This window comes from Palaemon carinicauda, chromosome 16, assembly GCF_036898095.1.
Source record: "Palaemon carinicauda isolate YSFRI2023 chromosome 16, ASM3689809v2, whole genome shotgun sequence".
Classification (NCBI taxonomy): Eukaryota; Metazoa; Arthropoda; class Malacostraca; order Decapoda; family Palaemonidae; genus Palaemon; species Palaemon carinicauda.
Window position 1 is genome coordinate 56,091,823 of NC_090740.1, and position 25,000 is coordinate 56,116,822.

The 25,000-nt window shown below is 38.7% G+C and overlaps 1 protein-coding gene across 1 annotated transcript in view; it reads left to right on the forward strand.

Moving 5' to 3' along the window:
* LOC137655320 (uncharacterized) overlaps positions 1-18,719 on the forward strand; it is a 436,860-nt gene extending 418,141 nt beyond the window's left edge. Inside the window, exon 7 of the mRNA XM_068389208.1 lies at positions 18,472-18,719. Within this exon, the coding sequence (XP_068245309.1) occupies positions 18,472-18,719 (248 nt within the window). The remainder of the gene's footprint in view (positions 1-18,471) is intronic.
* The last annotated feature ends 6,281 nt before the right edge of the window (positions 18,720-25,000 follow it).

Below are 25,000 nucleotides of genomic sequence, written 5' to 3' on the forward strand. Positions count from 1 at the left end.
GTGATGCATTAAACGCTGAGAAAGTATTCGTATTAAAAAAGGAAAGTAGAATAGAAAGAGGCGCACACAGGAATAGCAGGCTTTGATCAAAAGAGAGAGAGAGAGAGAGAGAGAGAGAGAGAGAGAGAGAGAGAGAGAGAGAGAGAGAGAGAGAGACTAAAAGGATCTGAAGGAAAGTATGCCTAATAGAATTGAAAGAGATGCAGTATTACGTGGAAATCTAAAGATTTTATATGCTTTCTCATGTCTATTGCCACACTCATAAGCAGAACAGCACGTCACTAATTATATGTAAAACAAAAATAAAGAGTGTGGACATAATAATTGGTCTTGCCGGCCACTGGCCGCTGAGACACTGGTTGGCTGGTAGCCGGCCGGGCCGCGAAATTTTTTTTTCCCAAACAGGAGTGCAGATTGGGGCTGGGCTTCGTGCAGAGAAAACAGATTTAAAGGGTAACTCCTTCTTATTGGATGCGTTAAGATTTGATGGGTAACTAGCTCATAAAAGATGTTATCATTAACTTCATTCATGAAGACCTGAAATGTTTATAGACAGCTTGATAATAGCGATAATAATATAATATACAAAAACACCGCAGGGATATTTTGTCTGGTTTCACAAAAAGAGCGTAGTACAGTAGGTTTATCTGTTTGATATCTTTGAAGAGAAGTAGGTATAAGCTATGCAAAGACAGGCAAATAAAAATATTAATCGAATTGAAAGCATCGCAAGGTAAGAAGAGTAAGATAATCACAAAAGAATACATAATATTGGCATTTAGAAAAAAAAATAAATGTTAAATTTTTTCATGTAGCTAACATAAATCACTTATATTATAGAATGTAATATTATGCAACGTAATTAATATATATATATATATATATATATATATATATATATATATATATATATATATATATATATATATATATATATATGTATATATATATATATATATATATATATATATATATATATATATATATATATATATATATATATATATATATATATATATATATATATATATATATATGGGATCCTTTCAATAGAATGACATAACAAAAGTTACAAAAATAGTCATTAAAGAAGTGTCATATTAGAGGACATTTATGGGATAATAAGATTTTGCTCTTGACAACGTTTGCTTGCCGTCTGTCTGATTCGGGGACTTACATATATAAACATAAACATCGAATCAAAATATAGTCTAAAGATATCTAAACGTTTATGTTTGAAATGTATAAGCAGATAAAAGTCCACGTTTATTAACTTCATTATCATTAATTACGCAAAAATACTTAAAATATCTACATGTATTTTTAAAATGTAGTAGATAAACAAACACTCTATATTCAACAGGTTCTTCGTCATTATGATGACTATTACAATAGCTAAAATATCAGTTGTGAGCAATTCCTAGAATATAATCATTTATTGAGGCAACTTTCTTTCCCTTAAAACTGTTGCGAGTTTATTTAGTCTTTGAGTTTGCTCCCTCTTCCCTTTCCTCCGATAAATACCTGAAGTTAATCCTTGTACCTCTTGGACTGTGTGATGGTCTTTCATTAATGAAGTTTCGAATCACCTTGTAAACTCCCACATGGTATCCTTCCACGACTGTTTCGAATCTTCTGTGCCAAGTCTATACATTATTTTTTGGTCTTTGGAGATTGCATTCTAGCAGGTGATAAAACGGATTTTGAGCGAAGCGAAAAATCTATTTTTGGGTGAGATAGCCATGATGTCCTGATGGAAGGTTCCTTCAGTAGCTTCCTTGGGTATATTTAACTACAGGGATATTCCCAGAGAATTAAACTAAAGGTTATCACAGAATTCTAACTTCTGGTGCGAGTACCCTAAAGGTTTCCCTCTAGGATATCGTATATCAACAGGGGACGTATGTATTAACACGCCACATAGCTATCTGCACCCCATATAGAGTTAACACTTCGATATGGAAAGGTGGAGAATAACTGGGGAGCCGTTCCAAAGTTACACTCGTCCGTGGGTGCTTTTGGTACTCGAAACGTAAACAAACGGGCGCCATTGCTAAATGACGTCACGTCAGTCCTCATCCTGAGGCCAGCTTCTTGCTAATCTCCATGATACAGCAGGACAGGGCGGGGCCTGAAAGGCTGGACTAGAATAGACGGGAGGGTCCATCAGGACGTCATGGCTATCTCACCCAAAAATAGATTTTTCGCTTCGCTCAAAATTCGTTTTTTGGGCTCAAGCCATGACGTCCTGATGGAAGTGTACCAGAGAATTAATGTATCGTGGAAAATTTCCCCTTTTTAAGTAAGTGCCAAGTGCTCCGAATAGAGGTATGTAATGTGTCCTCGCTAGAGTTTCCGTGGGGATCCAGCTTCCTGCCCCCCTGGCAGAGAGGTCCCGGCGGATCATACCAAAATCCGAAGTGATCATTGAAGGGCTACTCACCCTGCGGAGAGTTCGTGCAGGACTCGGAGACAAGACAGAAGGTTAATATCCGGGTAGGAATATTCTCAAGTATAGACAAGTGATAATTAATCACAACACTCCATGGAGGAGAGATCAATCTGGTCTCGAAGGCAGGATGAAGGTAAGTATTCAAGTAGGAATATTACACAGCATGAGTGAGTATATAATACAGGTAAATTTATATTATTCTTCTCATTCCAAAGGGAAGGGGTAAATGAAACTATGACAATCATGTATTTCATAATGATAATAGGAGCGGAGAGAGACGCACATGTAATAAAATAGACATTTTATTTCATAGATTGCAGATTATAGTGATAACAATTGCAATAAAAGGTGTAAATTTAATTTACAATAATAAGAATAATGTACATAGAAAATAAAAGACTTCAATTTTGAATCTGAAAGAAATTTCACTTTTAGAAACACAAGTTCTGGAGGAACGTCAGTCTTTTTCAAGGAAAAACACATCATGCCCTAGGGCATGTGGCACTCATGTGAAGTCTATGACATTTCACCTTGATAAGAACAGTCTATTAGAAATCACTATGTATCACACAAGGGTCAACACAGGCACCCGTAGAGTTAAAGTCCCAAGTAACTCGCTGTTCTATGCAGAGTTAAACGGCAGGTTTCATAACACTACCTGCGGCTACCACGAAATGTTTAACTTCATGCACTTGCTTCGCGTAGTGCTTGAAGAAAACGCGCGACGATTTCCACCCTGGGAAGCTCTTGAGGCTTTCGAAATCCATGCTCTGGAAGAAATTCAGAGAAGACGCGACTTTTCTATGATCATGATCTGCGGGTGTACTGTCAGGATCCGCTCTGCGAATGAAGTAGGTGATTTTCGCTCTTAGTTGTTTCAGTGACAGGTCGCTACCCGATGTTTCTCCTTTGAAGAGTTGACCTCCACCGAAGTCTGAAGTTCTTCGAAGATAGACCTTAAGACTCTCCACTGGGCATAGAGAGACATCTTCCTTCAGGGGGCAGATTCTCCAAGGGCCCCATCTCTTGGTGGGTAATTCATTCTTTGCGAGAAACGTCGGATCAGGGAAGAGGGTAAGTTCTCCTGTGTCTGCGAACAGGATATGACCCTCGTCTCTTGACAATGACACTATTTCGCTGACTCGGGCTCCCGAGGCGAGAGCAAAAAGGAAGATAACTTTTTGAGTCAGGTCCTTTAGAGGGCACGAATCGTTGTCCAGGTTAGAGGCAAAATGGAGCACCTTGTCCAGGGACCAGGAGATAGGTTTTGGCGGAGGTGCTGGGCGTAGTCTAGCGCATGCCTTTGGCAGTTTATTGAAGATATCGCTGGACAGATCAATCTGGAAAGCGTACAGTAGTGGTCTAGTCAAAGCCGATTTGCAGGTGGAAATCGTGTTGGCCGCTAAGCCTTGTCCATGAAGGTGAATGAAGAAGGACATGCAAAAATCAATGGTGATTTCCGTAGGGTTTTTTGCTTTGACGAACGAGACCCACTTTTTCCAGGAAGATTCGTATTGCCGTCGTGTGGATTCGGTCTTGTATTCCTCTAGGAAGTCTAGACTTTTCTTCGAGATCCCAAACCTTTTCTTTGCGGTCAGGGAGAGAAAATCATGAGATGAAGGTCCCTGACTTTCAGTGATGAAGCGAAGACAGTCGACTTCTGTACTTGTTGAGAGAGAACTGTGCCCGGTAGGGGGATCAGCGTGGGCTGCAGCTCCAGGACCAGGGGGTACCAATTGCTCCGGGGCCACTTGGGAGCCACTAGGGCCACTGTCCCTTTGAAGGTTCTCAGTTTGGAGAGGACTTACAGCAGAAGGTTCGGGGGAGGAACAGGTATATCCTGGACCATCTGTTCCAATCCAGTGACATGGCATCCACTGCTTCTGCCTTGGGGTCCTCGTACGGGGCCACATATCGAGGAAGTTGATTGTTGTCGCTCGTTGCGAAGAGATCGATCTGAAGTTCCGGGACTTGGCGAGAGATGAAGGAGAATGATCTTGCGTCTAGAGACCATTCCGACTCTATTGGGCTTGTCCGTGATAGAGCGTCCGCCGTCACGTTGCGGAATCCTTGTAGGTGAACTGCAGACAGGTGCCATTTCTTCCTTTCTGCCAGACAAAAGATTGGAAGAAGTACCTGATTTATCTGGGGCGATCTTGAGCCCTGACGATTGAGACATCTGACTACCACCGAGTTGTCCAGAGTCAGACGGATGTGGATCGAGGAAGGCGGGGAGAGTTTCTTCAGGGTGAGAAGAACCGCCATGGCCTCCAAGATGTTGATGTGAAACGTCTTGAATAGGGGAGACCATGTTCCCTGAACCTGTCGTTGGTGGGAGTGACCTCCCCAACCCTCCAGTGAAGCGTCCATGTGAATGTTGATCGATGGAGGCGGGTGTTGAAGAGGAATGGACCTTTTCAGGGCCTTTGCTTCCGACCACGGCTTTAATAGTAAGCGAAGTCTGTTTGGGAGCCGTCTCTTGAGGTCTCTTCGAGCGATGGATGCGGAACGTCTCCAGACCCCTGCGGCATCCTTTAGCTGTGCGCGAAGCACTAGGTTTGTCACAGAGGCGAACTGTAGAGAGCCTAGAACTTGTTCCTGCTGTCGTCTTGAGATCCGTTTGGATTTCAGCAGTCTTCTGACAGACCCTGCTATTTCCTTCCTTTTCTTCTGCGGGATGGAAAGGCTGTGTGACTGAAGATCCCAATGGATTCCCAACCATTGGAACTTATGAGCTGGAGAGAGGCGAGATTTCTCGGCGTTTATCTTGAATCCCAGATGTTCTAAGAACTGGGTGACTTTGATGCAGGCTCTTACACAATCTTCGGGCGATGTCGCCTAGACCAGCCAGTCGTCTAGGTAAGCCATCACTTGGACGCCGCGAAGGCGGAGCTGTTGGACGATGGCGTCTGCCAGCTTGGTGAAGATCCGTGGAGCCACGTTGAGCCCGAAGGGCATGGCCCTGAAGGCGTAACTTTTCCTTTGGAGTCGAAATCCTAAGTAGGAGGAAGCGTGATGATTCATAGGAACGTGCCAGTAGGCATCCGCCAGGTCTATGGAGACCGTGTAGGCCCCTTGAGGCAGAAGGGTCCTTATTTGTTGGAGAGTCAGCATCTTGAACTTTTTGTTCGCAATGAACTTGTTGAGGGGGGATAAGTCTAGAATGACTCTGAGTTTGTCGGAGTCCTTCTTGGGAACGCAAAATAGTCTCCCTTGGAACCTGGTTGACTTTACCCTCCTGATCACCTTCTTGTTCAAGAGTTCTAGGACGTATTCTTCCAGGAGGGGGGTTGACTGTTGGAAGAATTGCTGGAAGGCTGGGGGTGGTTGCATCCAGCTCCAGCCTAGTCCCTTCTTGACGATGCTGTGTGCCCAGGGGTCGAAGGTCCAACGATCCTGGAATTGGCGGAGTCTTCCTCCCACCGGAAGCACTTCATTGCTTCTGGTGTCCCGAGGGTTTGCCACCTCGGCCGCTAGCTCCCCTTCCTCCTCTGCCTCTGGAGGGGCGGCGAGACGAATCTCTGCCGGAACCTCTGCTTGAGCCCCTTCCTCTGGGACGAAAGGTAGTAGCATGTTGCTCGAATGCAGGGGTAAAGACCGGTGACTGCGACACCACCGGCTGGGTGACCAACTGAAAGGTCTGCTGTGGCTGTGCTGCCACTGGGGGAGTAGCGGAACCCGGAAACTGCCATCTCTGTTGACGTTGCTGTGGTTTTGGTTTCTAGGACTTCCTCTTAGGTTGAGGGCCATCGTCCTGAGAGGATTTCCTTTTCTTTGACATGCCCCACTCGTGGAGAAGTTTCCTGTTCCCCGTGGCGGCCTTGTCGGCAATCTCTTTCACCAGGGAGGAGGGAAAGAGATATTTACCCCAGATATTGGAGGAAATCAGCCTCCGGGGTACGTGTTTTACCGTCGCGCTGGCAAACACGAATTCACGACAGGCTCTGCGAGCCTTAGTGAAGCTGTACAGGTCCTTAGTCACCGTTGCCAAATGCATTTTGGCTAGGACCATGTAGAAGTCCGGGACTCTAGTGTCTCCGGCCATAAGTTCGAGCTGTACCTGGAGGGACAGCGATGCGGCAAGCCTCTCCTTCGTATCCTGTTCCCTACGAGGGAGGTGATCATTTAGCCTTGGGAGGTCCTCATTGAACTGACGACCGGCTACGTCAGGCTCTAACTTCCCCACCATGAAGGTTGACTGGACGTCTTTCCAGTGTCTATCATCGGGGGGGACGGTGAGGGAGAAGGGTCTGCACTCCTCCAGTACAGGGCAAGGTTTCCCTTCTTCCACAGCTTTCAAGACCGCACTGAAGGCCTTTTCTATAAAGGGGAAGGTCGCATCATTCAGCGCAACAAAGGTTGGGTGCTTCTTGCTGAGCGCCGGCATCTTGGAGTTGGTGAAACCCCTACTCTTCACCGCACTGGCTAGCATAGCCTGGGCCTTCGCGAGATCGAACACGATTACTTCCTTCGGTTCGGTCTCTTCCTTTGAGGCTGGTTCGGACCTGAGCCGGACGTAACAGTCCGGATAAGCCTCGAAATTCGGGAAGAATTCCACTTCTTCCAACAAGATCAAGCCGACCTTCTCACTGATGAAGATCTTACCAGTTGTAATCGGCATATGCTCGGCATACCTCCATGGGTTAGTATCCGAGCAAGAGGGGAGGTCCTTAACCGAAATCCGTTTCGGTTGTTTAAAACTCACTAGGGTAGACCTGAATTGCTCCTGGGTCCCACAAAGTTTTCTTTCCATGAGGGCTTCAAGCATCTTGAAGACCTCCTGAGTGCCTGATGGAAGAGGGTCCGGGGTGGCAGAAGTCGAAGGAACAGGTTCCTCGGATGGTGCAGGAGTCGATGCAGGAGTAGGAGTGGGAGCGACCTCATGCTCCGAATCAGGGTATTCCACCTGATCTTCCTCATAGTTGAGCTCCTCGCCCATGAGGTTCCTTTCCGTCCCTTCCGACGCTTCCGACATACGTTCCACGTTATCGGAATCTAAGTGGCACTCATGCATGGACTGGGCCATGACGATATCAGGTTCCACCACGATCTGGACGGTGGGGATCTGATCACTGGGAACCACGGAGTCTTTAGATGCCTTTGGAAACAGCAAGGCCCTCAAATCTTCGCTGGCGAGATACGGTCCGGTGGCGTTCTTCTGGAAGCCACGCACCCACTTGCGTAGCTTCTCTTGAGCGTTGTCCCTTGCCTCCGCTGGAAGAGGATCGTCGAACGCTTCGACCAGACGACTCTTGCAGACTGTACAGTGCTGCGGGTCCCAGTATTTCAGGTCGCCTTTCTCGGCGGCGCAGGGGGCGTGGGTCCGGCACGCCTTGTGCCCGTAGAAGTCCGGGCGCTTCACTCCGCAAATGTTGCTTTCGCACTTCATATACTCCTCCTGTAAAAGAAAGAGATCATGAGTACATGGAAGGCATAAGAATGACTTACATTACTCTAAAATTAAGATAACTTAATCTAAGTTTTTAAGCATTAAAACGATTCATAAGGTATTATAATGCCTGAGAGTAGAGAGCAGGAAAGGAAGTAGATAGACACATACTTGTGAATCCCGCCCAGTCGGTTACCGTAACCTTATCAGTAGGCAATTTCTTTTGTGGCCGAAGGTAACAAAACGGAAATCCATATGGATAAGCCGTGGTGGGTAGAAGCTAAGCCTCTAACAGAAATTGTCCGCGAGGTGTAGCAGGGACTGAGATCACTCAGATCCCTGGAGTAGAAGGGGAATAGGGGAAATCCCTTATTAGATATAGGTTCCGGCAATCGGCTGCACTAAGACGCACAGAGTATGCTGGAATATTGTAATGTGCAATCAAACAGCATACCCACAGATCTAGATGGTAAGACAATACCTATATATAGAAGTGGCTAAGCCATCTAGCTGCAGTATGTTGACTGTCGGCATATTGTCGGCAGGTATGAGAAGGGGTGCATGTCCCTTAATGTTTCCGGAGGGTGCCGGCAGACCGACGGAATGCCGGAGGCCGGTCCAGCAGGGTGGAAGGCATCAAGACAGACACATTGAGTATCTAAATATAATACCATCGTGGCGACCGTCGGCACAGCGGCGGGTCCCCGGCAGGAGGCGGCGGCTCCGGCAGCCGAAGGCTGACGGCCTGGTGAGCTTGGATCAATTCATAAGATGGATATGTATATGGTTGTATACCTAGACCGCCGGCAATCAATGCCGGCATGCCGGTGGACGGCTCCGAAGGTCGGCCAGCTGTTACTAGGTAAAAGGAGGGGTGGGACGTCGGCTGTATGTCGACGGAAGGCGGCAGCCTCCGGCACACGGAAGGTTGACGTCTTAGAGGAGGGAGGGCATCTTATGAAAGAATGTCACCAGAGGTAAGGCGGTATCGCCGGCAGTAGAGGCGGCAAGGGACCGGCACCAGGATAGATGGAGAGAAAGGTAAAGAGGGATGGGAGGGGTAAGACCACATACCCCTCTGGCATCCCTCCGGAGAGAGTGCACTCATGATAGGAGTAGTTACTCATAGCATCCGGCGGCAGGGGGCCGGCAGTCGGCCGGGTGCCTGGGGTAACCCAAGGGAGGGTTAGAGGACACTCAAGAGGGGAAAACCCCCGCCGGCCGGACCGCTGCCGGCGACTACCCCCATAGAACGCTATGAAGGGTATGTGTACCAGAGCGGCCAGCTCAGCAGGAGAACAAGTTAGCCCTATCACTCCACCCAAGGGAGGAATTGTAGGACTAAGGACAGATGTGTATAGGCAAGCCTACACCAAAGGGATAGGTGGGAAGGGAGAAGAAGAGGGGTCTTTCATAGTGGAGGCTCTGTACAAGAATGGCCACCAAGGAGAGGGAGAACGCTCCCTAACCTAGGTTAGGTAACCCGAATGAGATTGGTACAGGAGTACCGTCTCAAACTATTAAAGTACAGAACTAGCCCCCAAAGCCTAACCTAGAGAAGGAGGGTTAACTCCTAGGCTAGGTAGACTGAAAGACACATCGCAAGTTGCAGGGAGGGAGGAGTAACCCAACCAGATGCAACTGAGGAAAGGCAGAGCCGTTCCTTATTTCTCGGTCGCAACCCTAAGGGGGGATCATTCCCTTAGGATAGACAGAGAAGCGATAAATACTCTGATTGTAGACAAGATTCCCCTATATAGAAGGGGAAGCATGGCCACACAGAGGGAATGCCCGCAGGTAGGGGATTAGGGAGCATATAGGGGTTCCTACATTTAGGTTAGGGTGGAAAGATACGCAATCAACCCGGTCCCCTATATGGTCCCCGAAGGCGAAAACACTTACATCACAGTTAACAATATGTTTAATAATGCCACAATCTTCATAACTTAACCTAGGATCACTGGTAAATATCATGCATGAACACAAGCACTAGGCTATCTAGCCTAGGGGCTAAGCTAGCTATCTAGTATGGGGTCGAATGACGACCGAGTAGATGAGCGCTAAAACACGATATAAGTAATTCCTAGCTATGAAGACTAAATAACTAATAATATAAATTAGTTAAGAGACCGGATAAGGCTGTTCTGGCTAGCTAAATAAGGCATGCAATAGAACAGCGACGCCATAAAATGGCGCGTCCGGGATCGGCACAGCTCCGCCACAAAACACAATATTTTACGAAAAGTAGGAGTTAATTTACGGCTAGAGCTTATTTAAACAATACTGGGACCTGATACTCAACTTTCCAGAAGAAGGCGAGGCTGAAGGTAACGACATAACGGCAATGTAAGTCGATGAAAATCGCACAAAGGGAAATCCGACCAAAGCAAGGGGCTACATGCTGAAGGATGAGGACGGATGTGACATCATTTAGCAATGGCGCCCGTTTGTTTACGTTTCGAGTACCAAAAGCAGCCACGGACGAGTGTAACTGTGGAACGGCTCCCCAGTTATTCTCCACCTTTTCATATCGAAGTGTTAACTCTATATGGGGTGCAGATAGCTATGTGGCGTGTTAATACATACGTCCCCTGTTGATATACGATATCCTAGAGGGAAACCTTTAGGGTACTCGCACCAGAAGTTCGAATTCTGTGATAACCTTTAGTTTAATTCTCTTGGAATATCCCTGTAGTTAAATATACCCAAGGAAGCTACTGAAGGAACTTTCCATCAGGACGTCATGGCTTGAGCCCAAAAATGCCCCACACACTTGGATCAAATCTTGGGTATGGGATACACCTTACTTTAAATGGTTGCGTTTAAATAACGGCTACGTCTATCATGTATTTATGAGTATCATTAACGTAATTACCACTGAAACAGTTACATGTTGACTTATGTCACTTTTCTTGTCACTCTTTTAGTGCAAGATCATATATATAGCTAGATTTGTTGTTGTTCTCTCTCTCTCTCTCTCTCTCTCTCTCTCTCTCTCTCTCTCTCTCTCTCTCTCTCTCTCTCTCTCTCTCTATATATATATATATATATATATATATATATATATATATATATATATATATATATATAGTGTGTATGTGTGTGTGTATTTGTGGGTTTATGTGTGTACATGTAAATATAGTATATGGTTGTATAAACACATATCCTACACGCATACTTACACACACACACACATATATACATACATATATATATATATATATATATATATATATATATATATATATATATATATATATATATATATATGTATGTATATATATATATATATATATATATATATATATATATATATATATATATATATATATATATACATGTGTGTGCGTATGTGTGAGTATGTATGTGTGTATATATATATGTGTGTATGTATATACAGTATATGTATGTATAAACACACTCACATGCTATGCATATGTCATGCCACTATTTGCCCTTTAGCTCTTAAAAGTGAATTTTACTAAAATACCTTGAATTTCAAAAGTTTGCTTATGTTGGCAACAATGTTCTTAACAGTTTCAGTCGAATCGTGCATGAATATTGTCAGCATCAAGAGATGTTTGTAGGATATTCGTATTCATTTAAAAGCTGGATTGATAGACATATGACAAGAGAGATTGTGTGTAAATAAATAATGATTTTCTTTGGAAGTATGTGTATGTAGCTGTTCTGTAGTTTCCTCTTGTCTTACATTATTTTCTGTCAGATTCCCAGGGAAGCACTTGTCGATGACATTTCAAGACGAATATGATTAATCTAGATTAAAACATCTATTTCTTAGCCAAATAGATATACATTCGACATTCTAAAATTCATATATACATATTCAACATACTACAGCATGAAATTTCATAATTCAATCGATATAAAAATAAGGCAATAAATTATACACATCCAACTACAGCTTGGAAGATTTATATTGTCCATTTTTTCGTTGTTAGTAACACACTGACTTAGAGAGCGAGGAGCATTTCTTGGTCTCTTCTTTGGGATCATTTGACTACTGTCTTCTACTAGCTTAACGCTTTTTCAATTCACTGTCGCAAGTATCTTTCACCTTACGACGTGTATGAAGGCATCTCTTGACCCCAAGTATAGATGAGCGACGACTATCAGCAGCAGCAGGCTAAACCTGCTTGCTGTTTCCTTTTTCCAACACGGTTTTCATTTCTTTGCATTAGACAAAGCCAATGATCACCTGTGTACTTCCCAAAGGTTTTCATTTTTCTTGATCAGTCAAAATTATACTGTTTTATTGACGTCCCCTTAGCTGGTTACATTATTATTATTATTATTATTATTATTATTATTATTATTATTATTATTATTATTATTATTATTATTATTATTATTATTATTATTATTATTATTATTATTATTAGCTAAGCTAGAACCCTAGCTGGAAAAGCACGATGCTAAAATTCAATGGCTCCAACAAGGACAAATAGCCAAGTGGGGAAAGGAAATAGATAAACTATAAGACAAGTAATGAACAATCAAAAGTAAAATATTTTTAGTACAGTATCAACATTGAAATAAATCTTCCATATATAAACTATAAAAAGTGTGCATGGATGTACCCTAAAGCAAGAGAATTCTACCCCAAGACAGCCAAAGACCGTGTTACAAAGGTTATGGCCCTATCCTAAGACTAGAACACAATAGTTTCATCTTGGTGTGTCTTTCTCCTGGAAGAGTTGCTTACCATAGCTAAAGAGTCTCTTCTACCCTCACGAAGAGGAAAGTAGCCAATGGACAATTACTGTGCAGTAGTTAAACCCTTGAACGAAGAAGAATTGTTAGGTAATCTTAGTGTTGAAAGGAGTATAAGGAGAGCTGAGAATGTGGAAATAATAGACCAGACTATTCGTTGAATGTGTAGGCAAAGGAAAAATTAGCCGTACCTAGATATAGGGATCCAATGTATTACTGTCTAGCCTGTCAATGGACCCAATAACTCAAGCGGTAGATTAAGAAATCAACACGTGAAACTGACAAGACTAGATATAAAAGTAATGATAATGATTTGTGAAGAAAAGGATGTATGCTACTTGCACGAATTGAACAATGAAACTGGTAAGAACATTGTTGTTAACACAAAGAAAGTTTTGAAAATTTAGTTATTTCAGTAACAGTTAGTTTTCATATGCAGATCATATATATATATATATATATATATATATATATATATATATATATATATATATATATATATATATATATATATATATATGCGTGTGTGTGTAATTATTATTATTATTATTATTATTATTATTATTATTATTATTATTATTATTATTATTATTACTATTACTATTATTATTATTATTATTATTATCATTATTATTATTATTGTTAAGCTATCTATAAACATTTCAGTTCTTTATGTATGCAGTTACTGATCATAACTTTAATGAGCTAGTTACCCATCAAATCTTAACGCAGCCGTAATAAAGGAATTTCCTCTTTAAATCTGTTTGGAAAAAAAAAAAAATCATGGTCGGGCCGGCGGCCATTTGGAAACAAAATGGTGACCATCAATCCTCTCAATGATAACTCGTATGGCACTACTCTCGTTGATATACACTGCTACCCATTTGCCCATTGGAAAGACTTGTAGGTGGAAGGCTGAGAGAGATCCTCGGACATAGAAAACGTCAGCTGAGCGCTGAGCCTGTCTAACAGCACCGCTTAATCCGGTTAAATGCTCGTTATGCAAGGTAGAGAGATGGTGGTGTTTATGTGGAGAATTTTTTATGGTGTGTTCTGAGTGGGAACTTAGTCCGGGAAAGTCTCCTTATAACAGGTACATAAAGTTCAACAGGGGAGGATATGAGCACTTACTCTCGGGGCACAAACACCCTGCTAATACTTTACTGTCACAATTCACTAACCATCACTCTCAAATACAAAAGGGAAATTTACTGTCCAGAGGCCGGAGTACTCCACACGTAGAAATATCAATAATTTATGGCCTACTCTAGCTTTGTCAGGTCTATAGTCATCTCATTCTCAGGCTCTGTTCCGGCTCCGTCCCAGCTACCCCAATGAAAGCTGGACAGGTATTTTACGTTAATGTAATCAGACAAAATCCGAAATGGGAGCAGTGATGTAAAGTAGTTTAAAAGTTTAAAGATAAGGATCTTTACCTTCGAAGCAAATATATTAATGCAAAGTTTCTCGCTGTTACCACCTATAGACTTACTTAGGTTTTCTCTTTAAATATTGGGTACTTTGTCCCGTGATCAGCTATTCATTTCACACATTAAGATAAATGAGGGAGCAAAAATACTAAGGAGGTTTAATTAACCTAATATTGATTTATTCACAAATTTACATCAAAGAAACGGACATCTTAACAAAGACAAAATAGAATCATAAAAATGCAATTCAAAATGATGAAAATTAGTTAGTTAGACACGTGGTCTGCAATAATAAAAAATCGAAATAGGGTCGGACACGTGGCCCATGTGACCCAGAGACTGTGTTAATCTCAAAATGCAAAAAAATGTATAGAAAAAAATATATACACACAATCCCACCGCACACAGTCCGAATAGTGTAAAAGCCAGGTTCCCTATAAAGTTAAAATTAGTCTAAGCTAAATAATGGGGGAATAACTATGGCCATTGATGTAGTACCTGCACTCCTTTGAGATTAATCCTATGCCCGTGATAGCTGTTGACCTGGTTGTCGCACTAATTGGCACCTTGCACTCTTGCCTGGCTCACCCCAAAAATTCTCACTTTGGCTGCAACTAGGTACACCAGGGTCCTCTTCTTCTCAATCTCTCCGAACGGCAGCAATCTTTGCGAGTCGAGTTTTGGGAGAGAGGGGGATGGGGGTGAGCCAGAAGTGCACGGATTAACTACTGACCGGGCCGGTCAGTCGGTCACGACAGCTTCTTGATGAATGGGGTCGACGCTAAGGTCGAAGAGATCACCTGGCTTCACCTTTCCAGACAGGTGAGGAGCATGGTGCGCACGGTACTTCATTGGGGGTGCCATATCGGGACTTCAGGACAGGGCAGTATATTGTTGCAAGGAGTGCAGAGGAGGCAGGATTTTGTACTAAATACTTTAGAGAAATCTTGCTGCTCTAAGGGAGTTTATACATACAATAATCCTACCTATTCTGGCTTGCTAAAAATTAATAGTTTAAATGACTAATTAGCAATGGACTGGTGCGATGGGCATACATCTTAAAATTAACAAACCTTAATTGGTATTGAGAAATATAAGATGCATTAATTCAGCAGTATTGAAATTTATATTCAAAATTCAGTTTAGGAGTTTAATCTCGACCCACGTAGTTTAAGGAAAGAACCAACATACGCCGGGGTTACACTAAGGCCCTCTGATGTGCGTATCTACGCTGTGACGTCACGAGCATGGCGTGCGCCACTGTCAACAAGTTTAAGTTTAGATTAGTCCTCCCTATGTTCGTTAAAGAAAACTTGATGTAGGAGAGAATGTTTAAGGGGTAGCTATAGTATTAGTAGAAGAGAGCTAAAAATACGATTAAAAGAAGAAGAGTGAAGAAAATTCTTCACAGTTTATTAGGTTACATTAGGTGATCTGGAGAAGTGATCCTCACCACGTTGAAGGTTCGTAGCATCTGCGACATTTATCGAACTGAATACCAGAGATCAATTTTAGATGGGATTGAGCTAGAAATCAATATGCCAAAAATGTACTGTGTTTTCTTGTGAGTGTAGCTGGTAACTGAAGTGCCTCATACTGAAACAAAAGAAAAAATCTAATATCATCGTTTAGGTAATTATTTATCACATTTTAGTAGTTGTGGTTGCATATTTGTTTACAGTTTAAACTAAATTTTGCTCTATGCGGACATTACCTCTACTTATTCATTTTTGTTTATATATATATATATATATATATATATATATATATATATATATATATATATATATATATATATATATATATATATATATATATATATATATATATATATATATATATATATATATATATATATATATATATATATATATATATATATATATATATATATATATATATATATATATATATATATATATATATATATATATATATATATATATATATATATATATATATATATATATATATATATATATATATATATATATATGTTTGCGAGTGTGTTTTTAAGTGTGGGGGTGTGAGTCATAATTTCATACATGTGTGGATATAGACGCGATGGGCATCGAATAGAGTATATACAAACATATTTATATCTTTGTAAAAAATCCAATTGAAATTAGAAACGAATATATGTAATTATGGATCCAGTTTTCCGGGCACTACACCCTGGGGAGAAGACCAAGCCGCAATCCTAGTTGGAAAAGCTGAGTGGTACAAACGGGAAATCAGTTACTAAGGAAAGTTAATTAGAGCAATGGAGAATCGACTTTGAAATATAATTGATAATATATGAAATCAAAAAGGTTTGATAACCTTTTTGATTTCTTTTATATCGTTTATATATACATAAAATAAACAAAAATAGCAAATGAACTATATATATATATATATATATATATATATATATATATATATATATATATATATATATATATATATATATATATATATATATATATATATATATATATATATATATATATATATATATATATATATATATATATATATATATATATATATATATATATATATATATATATGAATGTACTTGAACTATGAAAATGACGTCTAAATATATAGATAGATAAGAACACACAGATAGATTAATGCCTTTGCACCTGCTGGCCCCTCCCTTCGCTATCAACAAGCCGCTGCTTCAGCAGTTTGTGAAGGAATGAGGTTTCGGAATGTACCTCTCGGGGTATCCCCTCTCACCAGGATATTCCCTCTTCCCCCTGAGCGTGACAGAAAACAAATGTATGTGCATATTTATTCAATTTTATATAATCAGACACTTGCTCTTTATCATACAGGGGAGATACAAGTGCGTATGTGTGTATGCAGCCACAAGACCCTGATAAATAAACAAATCAACATAGATTTACAAGTTTATAAGATTAGCTGAGGCAATAAAAGAGGAATCAGTAGGTAGCAAGGAATGACAATAATTTTGATAGAAAAATATTATTTATTGTTGAAGACTAACCTTCACTCCTTCATTTGTTTTGAAAATTAAGCTGCTACATCTCACATTAACTTCCTAAGTTATCTCTTCGTGGGAACAAAACATGTACATTTTTTTTCACTAGCTGGAACTTCCAAGACGGACAAATTATTTCTTACATTTCCATCAAATCTTAATGAAAAAGAGAATGAGAAAAAATAAGAGTGCAAGGTTTATTCATATCAGAGAAAAGTCCTCCGGTTGATTGCACAGGTGATGAAAAAAAGGTATATACTAACAGTATATTAGTGATATGATTAGGAAATTTTAATTTGTCAAAATATTGAACATATAAATATCAGCCAAGGAATGTATAAATCATACCCATTTATCAAAATAAATAAGAAAACTACAAAGATTTCAAGTCATGTAGTTTGTCTTATATGAAGGTTAAAAAAAGATAAGAAGTACAATTATTATTATTATTATTATTATTATTATTATTATTATTATTATTATTATTATTATTATTATTATTATTATTATTATTATTATTATTATTATTATTATATATAATAATAATAATAATAATAATAATAATAATAATAATAATAATAATAATAATAATAATAATAATATATGTATATAGGCAAACATATTCGTAATGTACAATATGTATTCATATATTTATATAACTTCCTTTAAATGTAAACATTCACACACACCCATATATATATATATATATATATATATATATATATATATATATATATATATATATATATATATATATATATATATATATATGTATATACATATATATATATATATATATATATATATATATATATATATATATATATATATATATATATATATATATATATATATATATATATATATATATATATATATATATATATATATATATATATATATATATATATATATATATATATATATATATATATATGTGTGTGTGTGTGTGTGTGTGTGTGTGTGTGTGTAATATATGTTTATATGTAAGCATTTACGTAACTTTATATTTATTTATAAGTATATATCTCAAGGTCTGATTGCTTGAGGAAAGTTCGTCTTCGTACTGGGGTCTGTAATATTGCTTTAATCAACTTTACTTGTTTTTAATAGGTGAGGCTTTTAATGGTGTAAAATGACTTGTTGCTTTCTATTCATTCTCTAGTTTCAAAAATATCTTTAATAGTTACTTGCTTTTTTTTCTTTTTTTTTTTTTAAATAAAAAGGGTACACCAATTACTATTTCTCAGTCCGGTATCACTACTCTACCTATAAACATTTCATTCAGTTCTTGCAGAATTTCATATGAATTTATAATCATTATGAATCGATTACGTCCTAGAAATTACCTTATATGCATGAAGCCTTTTTATAACTTGTATTTACAAATGGAAACTGTCCATAATTGGGAAACATTAATAATCTGACTTAAATCAGTAAACGAATGTCTAACTAGAATTAGTCTATTCTACAGAGGAGAGGCTTATCCCTGATGATAACAACGAGCGCCGCCGTCCATCAAACATTATCTCTACATTCCCCGAAGCTGGAGCTCTCCGTATAGACAGTAGTCTGTCAACCACCCGTCCCATCTCCTTGGGTCAGGAGGACAGCTGCCGCTGCTACGCTGCTGAACGCAAATGGAGATCTTGTCAAGACTCGTCGTCGGACGACGAGCTAATCCTGCTAGGATCCATGGAACAAATTAGAAATCCTGCCTGAATCATTTACACTCGCAATTCCTTTACATTCTAAGATAATGCAGAAATTACATGATGGTATTTAAACTTTGTTAATCATAATTACATGAGGAATTACCTTGATGTAGTTACAAATATCAAGTTTGTCATCAGTTTCCTTGTTACAAATTATTGTTAAAACCATTTTTTTTTTTGTAAGATCACGTTCATAAGAGACGCGACTGTGTATTTTTATTATAGTTAAAAAAAGAGAGCTATTTGCTATTTTTTATAAATTCTTTTTGAATTATCAGAGCAAATCAGTATATATATCAAGAATGTATCTAATTAGAAATGTGAAATAACTTCACTGATAAAAACTTGGTGAAGTTGCAAATGAAAATGGAACACATTTTATAAGTTTCTGTTCAACAAACAACCTTGTTATTGGTGGTACTCTTTTACAGCACAAGGACATCACAAAAAGTAGCCTAACACATTGATTTTCCACGTCTTAAATTTGTTGTCAGTGTCCTTGTTACAAATTATTGTTAGAACCATTTGTTTTTATTGTAAGATCACGTTCATAATTGACGCGGTTATGTATTTTTATTATCGTTCACATACAAAAAGAATTATTTTCATATTTTTTGTAAATTCTTTTTGAATTATAAGAGCAAATCTGTACATACATCAAGAATATAGCTAATTCTAAATGTAAATAATTTCACTGATAAAAACTTGGTGAAGTTGCAAATGAAAATGAAACAAATTTTATGTTCCTGTTCAACAAACAATCTTGTCATTGGAGTTACTCTTTTCAACTCAAGGACATCACAACTATACATGGACTTCACAATGTGGCAATTACAAAAATCAAATAGACTAGATGGCTATTGATAGAGAAGGAGGACTCTGAGAAATGTAAGAAGCTATAGAGGTACAGATATTTGTAGAGACTCATTGCCACACTGAAATTAAAATTGAAAGCACCCAACGGAAATGTAGGTAGAATACCTAGGTTTGATACAACTAATCTTCAAGAAGACGATCACAGAGAAACATTTGCCATTGAATGTAGGGATTAATTTGCAGTTTTAGAGACTTTGAGAGATGATGAGCAGACAACTGATGAAGAATGGTATAATATTAAGAACATAGTCAGTTGTTCGTGAAGTTTTGGGACATGTAATTACAAGGGGAAAGCCATGGATATTAAATGATACATGGGATACTTTCAAAAGGAGACAAAGACAGAAATTGATTATTGAAGGTTTCGAGAAAGTAATGAGAATTACAAGGTAAAGCATGTTAATTATTCCACTATTGATAGCGAAGTCAAAAGAAAAGCCAGGAATGACTGACGCGAGTATTAATACAGGAAAGCAGATGAGGCTGACAAAGCTATGAATTCAGAGAGTGGATATGGCGTAAAAATTGCTCATAGAATTATTCATGAGATCTTTACGGAGGCAAAGAAGAAGAAGCATAAACCCATCAAAAAGAGGGATGGATGTTATAACAACAGAAGATGAAGAAAGGCAACGTTGGATGGAACACTTTAGTGAGGTCATCAATAGGAGATATGAAAGGAATAATTTGATTGATATACCCGAGGCTGATGAAGACCTCGATGACCCCATGATTGAATTCAATGTGTTTGAACTAGAAGCTATTCTTTAAAAAATCAGGATTTAGAAACCCCCTAGATACGATGGAATAAGTACTGAGATGATACTGGCTGAAATTGAAGTGACCTCCAGAATAATTACGAGCATGGGTGAAATGGCTAAAAAGGAGACCTGACTGATTGCAATAATTACAGAGGCATCACACTTACGTCAGTTGTCATGAAAATATATAATATGATTATTCTAAAGAGACTAGAGAGAATGATCAATGAAAAGCTGAGAGATGAGCAAGCAGAATTTAGCAAAGTTAAAAGTATTACTGACCAAATTCTCATTTTAAGACGCACAACAATGCATAGAATATATAAACCCACTTTTGATGGCATTTGTGGAGTATTAAAAAGCCTTTGATAGTGTGTAACCTCCAATTTTGTAGAGAGTCTTACGATATAATGGAATCCCTTTTATATATGTAAATTTGGTTAAGTCTGTTCATGAGCATAGCAAGTGAAAAAGTTAATGGTAATTGAGTCCTACTAAATGAATTTCCTGTGAACTGCGAGATAATCCAAGGGAATGCTTTATTACCGATGTTGTTTTTCGTCCTCATGGATTTTGTTATGTATAAAACAGTTGGAGATAGTGGAGAAGGATTGGACTGAATCGCTAATAGGAAATTAGATAACCTAGAGCATGTTGATGACGCTGTCCTTATTACCAGAACACCACATTTTTGCAATGCTTGCTTACCTAACTGCATGAAATATCGCAGGAGGTTGGGCTCAAGATAAACAGAAGAAAGACAGAGATGATGAGGATGCAATGTGCAATGGAAGATGAAATATTATTGGAAGGAAAATGGATTAATTAGGTAGAATCCCTTAGATATTTAAGAACTATGATCTCTAATACACAGTCTTTAGAATTTAAGTTTGATGGAAGATTGAAAAAAGCAAATCAGAGATTGGCTTGATTAAGTAAAATTTGGAAATCAAATCACCTAAAATTACATATAAAAATCAGGCTTTTTGTCACTTTAGTGAGATCAGTGTTACTCTATGGGCACGAGTCATGGTCTGACAATGAAAGAATCTCCAACAGATTTAATAGATTTCAGAACAATGGCCTCAGAAGAATATTGGGAGTTAAATGTCAGGACAGTATTAAAAATGGAACTATAAGGGAGATTTCTCGAGTGCCATATGTGGATGAGATCATGGTGAGGGGCAGATGAAGCTGGTTTGGGTATGTTCTTCGCACTTTCAAAGAGATATTAGTTCACAAAACATTTTTCTGGCTTCCAAAAGGTACTAGAAGTGTTGGAAGATCCAGGTCTACATGGCTAAGGACTATGAAGTGTGAATTCGGCGAGGGATGAATGGAGAAGTATTGAATTAAAAACTCAATCGAGGCCCTTTGCATCAATAAGCATAGCGGGGGGTGGGGTGATGATTGTAAAAAATTGCAATTTTCGATATTATTCATGAAATTAAACGAAACATTCTGAAATATGAATGATAAAATCTGGTCTGCCAACTACACAGAATCTTCCTATACAATAACAATACGAGAAAATTCACCTCCCTGACTCTGAAAGGTTAGGATTCTTGAAATGCCGTTAAGCAGTGTTGCAACTTGTCAGATAACTTACAGAGACACAGTATTTAGCGTATTTATTGCTGAGCTGGCGTTAAGATTATGGAGCATCATTGAGTACATCAAATAAATTCTAAAGCTGAAAGACAGGAAATTTCAGTAACTATATGGAGAGCAATGATAGAAATGCATAGAAATAATATCCTACCCATCGAAATTAATCGTAAATTAAATATAAATCGGTGGGTCGAAAGCTTCAAAAAGACGAGAACCTCAAGAATCGGCCTCGAAAAGGACGACCCTGATGCACTACTCGAGAGCAGGATAACCAGCTCATTGCTAAAGTGAATTATCGTGTTTTTATTCCTTTTATCCTTTGTGATTCAGTTAAAAAAAGATATTTCTATCAATGATTATCATATGCAAGTCAAATAGGGTCATGCCTAAAATAAAATTTTCAGACTAATAGACCTAGTATTGATATTTAATTCTCAACGATTGCTTGAAAATTGAAACCATTTTTATCATTTTAGTTTTTCCATTAAAATTTTTTTTTTTCCAGTAGAAACATGTCAGAACCTGAAATTACAAGTAAGCCACTACGTTGGCTTGAAAGTTGGTTGCCTGGGCTGCAATAGTTGCCAGATGTTGCTTTCTAGATTGATAATTTGTCCATAAAAGTACACAGTATAGTCAATTATGAACGTGACTATACTAAAGGTAGGTAACCTTTCTGAATCTGGGAGACACTTATAATTTATGTAACTCTTTAATAATGTACCATAATCTTTCATTAACTATAGCTATGAAGGTTTAATAACTATTTCTAAACCAGTTAAGTTTCTATGGGTGACACTTTCTGTTTGATTTTTAAATTTTATCTATGAATAGATGGTGTTGACGTGCTGCATTCGCTACTTCGATGTAGGTTTACGGAGCACCCAGTAGAAGAGTAATAGATTTCATGTTGCTGAGAAATATAGTTTCATGATAAAGGTAAGTGTTGGTTTCGATTACAAAATTTTCAGTGATAAATTGCTATAGATGAGTAGTAAAATCATCAATGCACATACAATTTCCGTCCAGTTATTAGGAGTTTTATTGTAAGTATAAGTCCGTCCCTACATTCAACACTGCCTTCACACGTTACAACTTTGTACTCTCTCTTCATAATCATAAGAAAATTCCCATTGGTTAGTCATTCAACAACTATTGCATGTAGGCCTATTTGTTTTGTGTCTATTTTAAACTTTTTAATACAATTAGCACTACGGTATCTAAAGAAAAAAAAAGATTTATACCAAGGATATAGTTAAAATCTCTATCTTAAAATAAGAATTTATATGGCTGTCTAAAAAAGTAGCCTAGCACATTGATTTTCAACATCTGAATTGTATTCGTCATGAGTGAGTCTACTCCAATAACTAAGGTTTTCGGGTGCAAAGATAATCGAAATACTGTTTTCTTACTAACATACTCTACTTTATTCTGAAGTGATATGATAAAAGGGTGACCAGCAGACATGGTTTAATTTTTAATTCTTACTTTTGAATTATGAAGAGTTTCACTAGTTTCTAAGAGCAATCTTTCTCGCACGCCAACTTTTTCAGCAGCTCCTTTCAGTTCACTCCGTACTATTGTTGAGCAGCAACAATATTGCAGTGGCACATTCAAACAAACAAAGGCTCTTTTTTTTTCACGGTAGCTTTACCTGCTATTCATCGAAATCCTGCGATGGGCAGAAGACAATGAAACCTTTCTGTCAGCCTGATTTATACTAGGCAAAAAGAACATCTTGGCAGACAGTCTGAGCAGGAATACTAAGATAGTTGGGTCCAAATGGTCTTTATGTCTTTGGACAGTGAACATGAAAATAACTTTATTATGTTGGTTAATGATAGACCTTTTCACAACGTCCCTTAACCGAAAACGTTCGGTGTCCTGCTCACGAGTACCTGACTTACAGTCAGTATTCCAGTATGCCTTCTAACATCCGTGGGACAACGTGGACGAGTATGTGTTTCCCTCATTCTGTCTCATGAGGAAAGACCTCAATAGGGTGGGCTCCCTCGAACAACTTGTTCATGACCTTAGTAGCTTCGTTACAGTTGTAGGCTGAATGGTAACTTGATATTCTACTGCTGCTGGCAGAGGTTCTGAGGTGGCTCCCTCCCCTTCTTGATATGCTACAGCAACCACACACCTGGATTATCAACAGCTTAGTCACATCCTTATGACTTCAGACTTGTATGTTATCCAGCATCTCCTTATTTAGAGAAGATTTTCACACTCGTGGCAAATGAGGTGTCTGAATATATCAGGAGGGTTTAGGCCTCAGTATACCAAGCAAAGTGGGCCATTTTCTGTGGTTGCTGTCGTTGATGGGGTGTCTCTCCACTCCTAGCCACTATACTCCTCTGATTGCCGAATTTTTTCTTTATTTCAGAGAGGAACAAACTGCTTAGTGTCGGACGTGAAAGGCTATCACTTAGCCTGAAGCCAGGTCTTTAGGCTGACAAGAGTTAATATATTCTCTTTGGCTGAACTGTCAATGCTCATTTGGAGTTTTAAACAAGCCTGCCTCCTGTCAGAAGTGAGACTATGACCTTGGAACCTGATGAATGTTCTGCATTCCCTGAAATTCCATTCAAGGAACTTGATTGGGATTCAGACCGCAATCTGACCCTGAAAACTGTTTTAACCTTCACCAACTTCGTTGTGACAAGGATATCTTTTGATAGGCATATGGTTATATACCTGTCTGTGAGTGTGTTTGTGAATTGCAAAACTCAAAAGCTATCTGGCTGAATATCATAAAATTTGTTGGGATGGTTGGCCATGTTCCAAGGGCCATTTGATCAAATTTCGGAATTGATTGGGTCAAGAGTTTAAGGTCAAGGTCAAGGCCATGAAATAGTACAAAATATCTTTTTGCTATATTGTGGTCAATTTCTATCCGATTTGCATGAAAGTAATGCCAGAATGTGCATAATTCAATCACCTATCTTATGACATACGACATGATAGGCCTATAGTTATATCATTGCCTTTGCATATGTATTTATTTGTTGGTATGCCTATATGTGTATTTGTGATT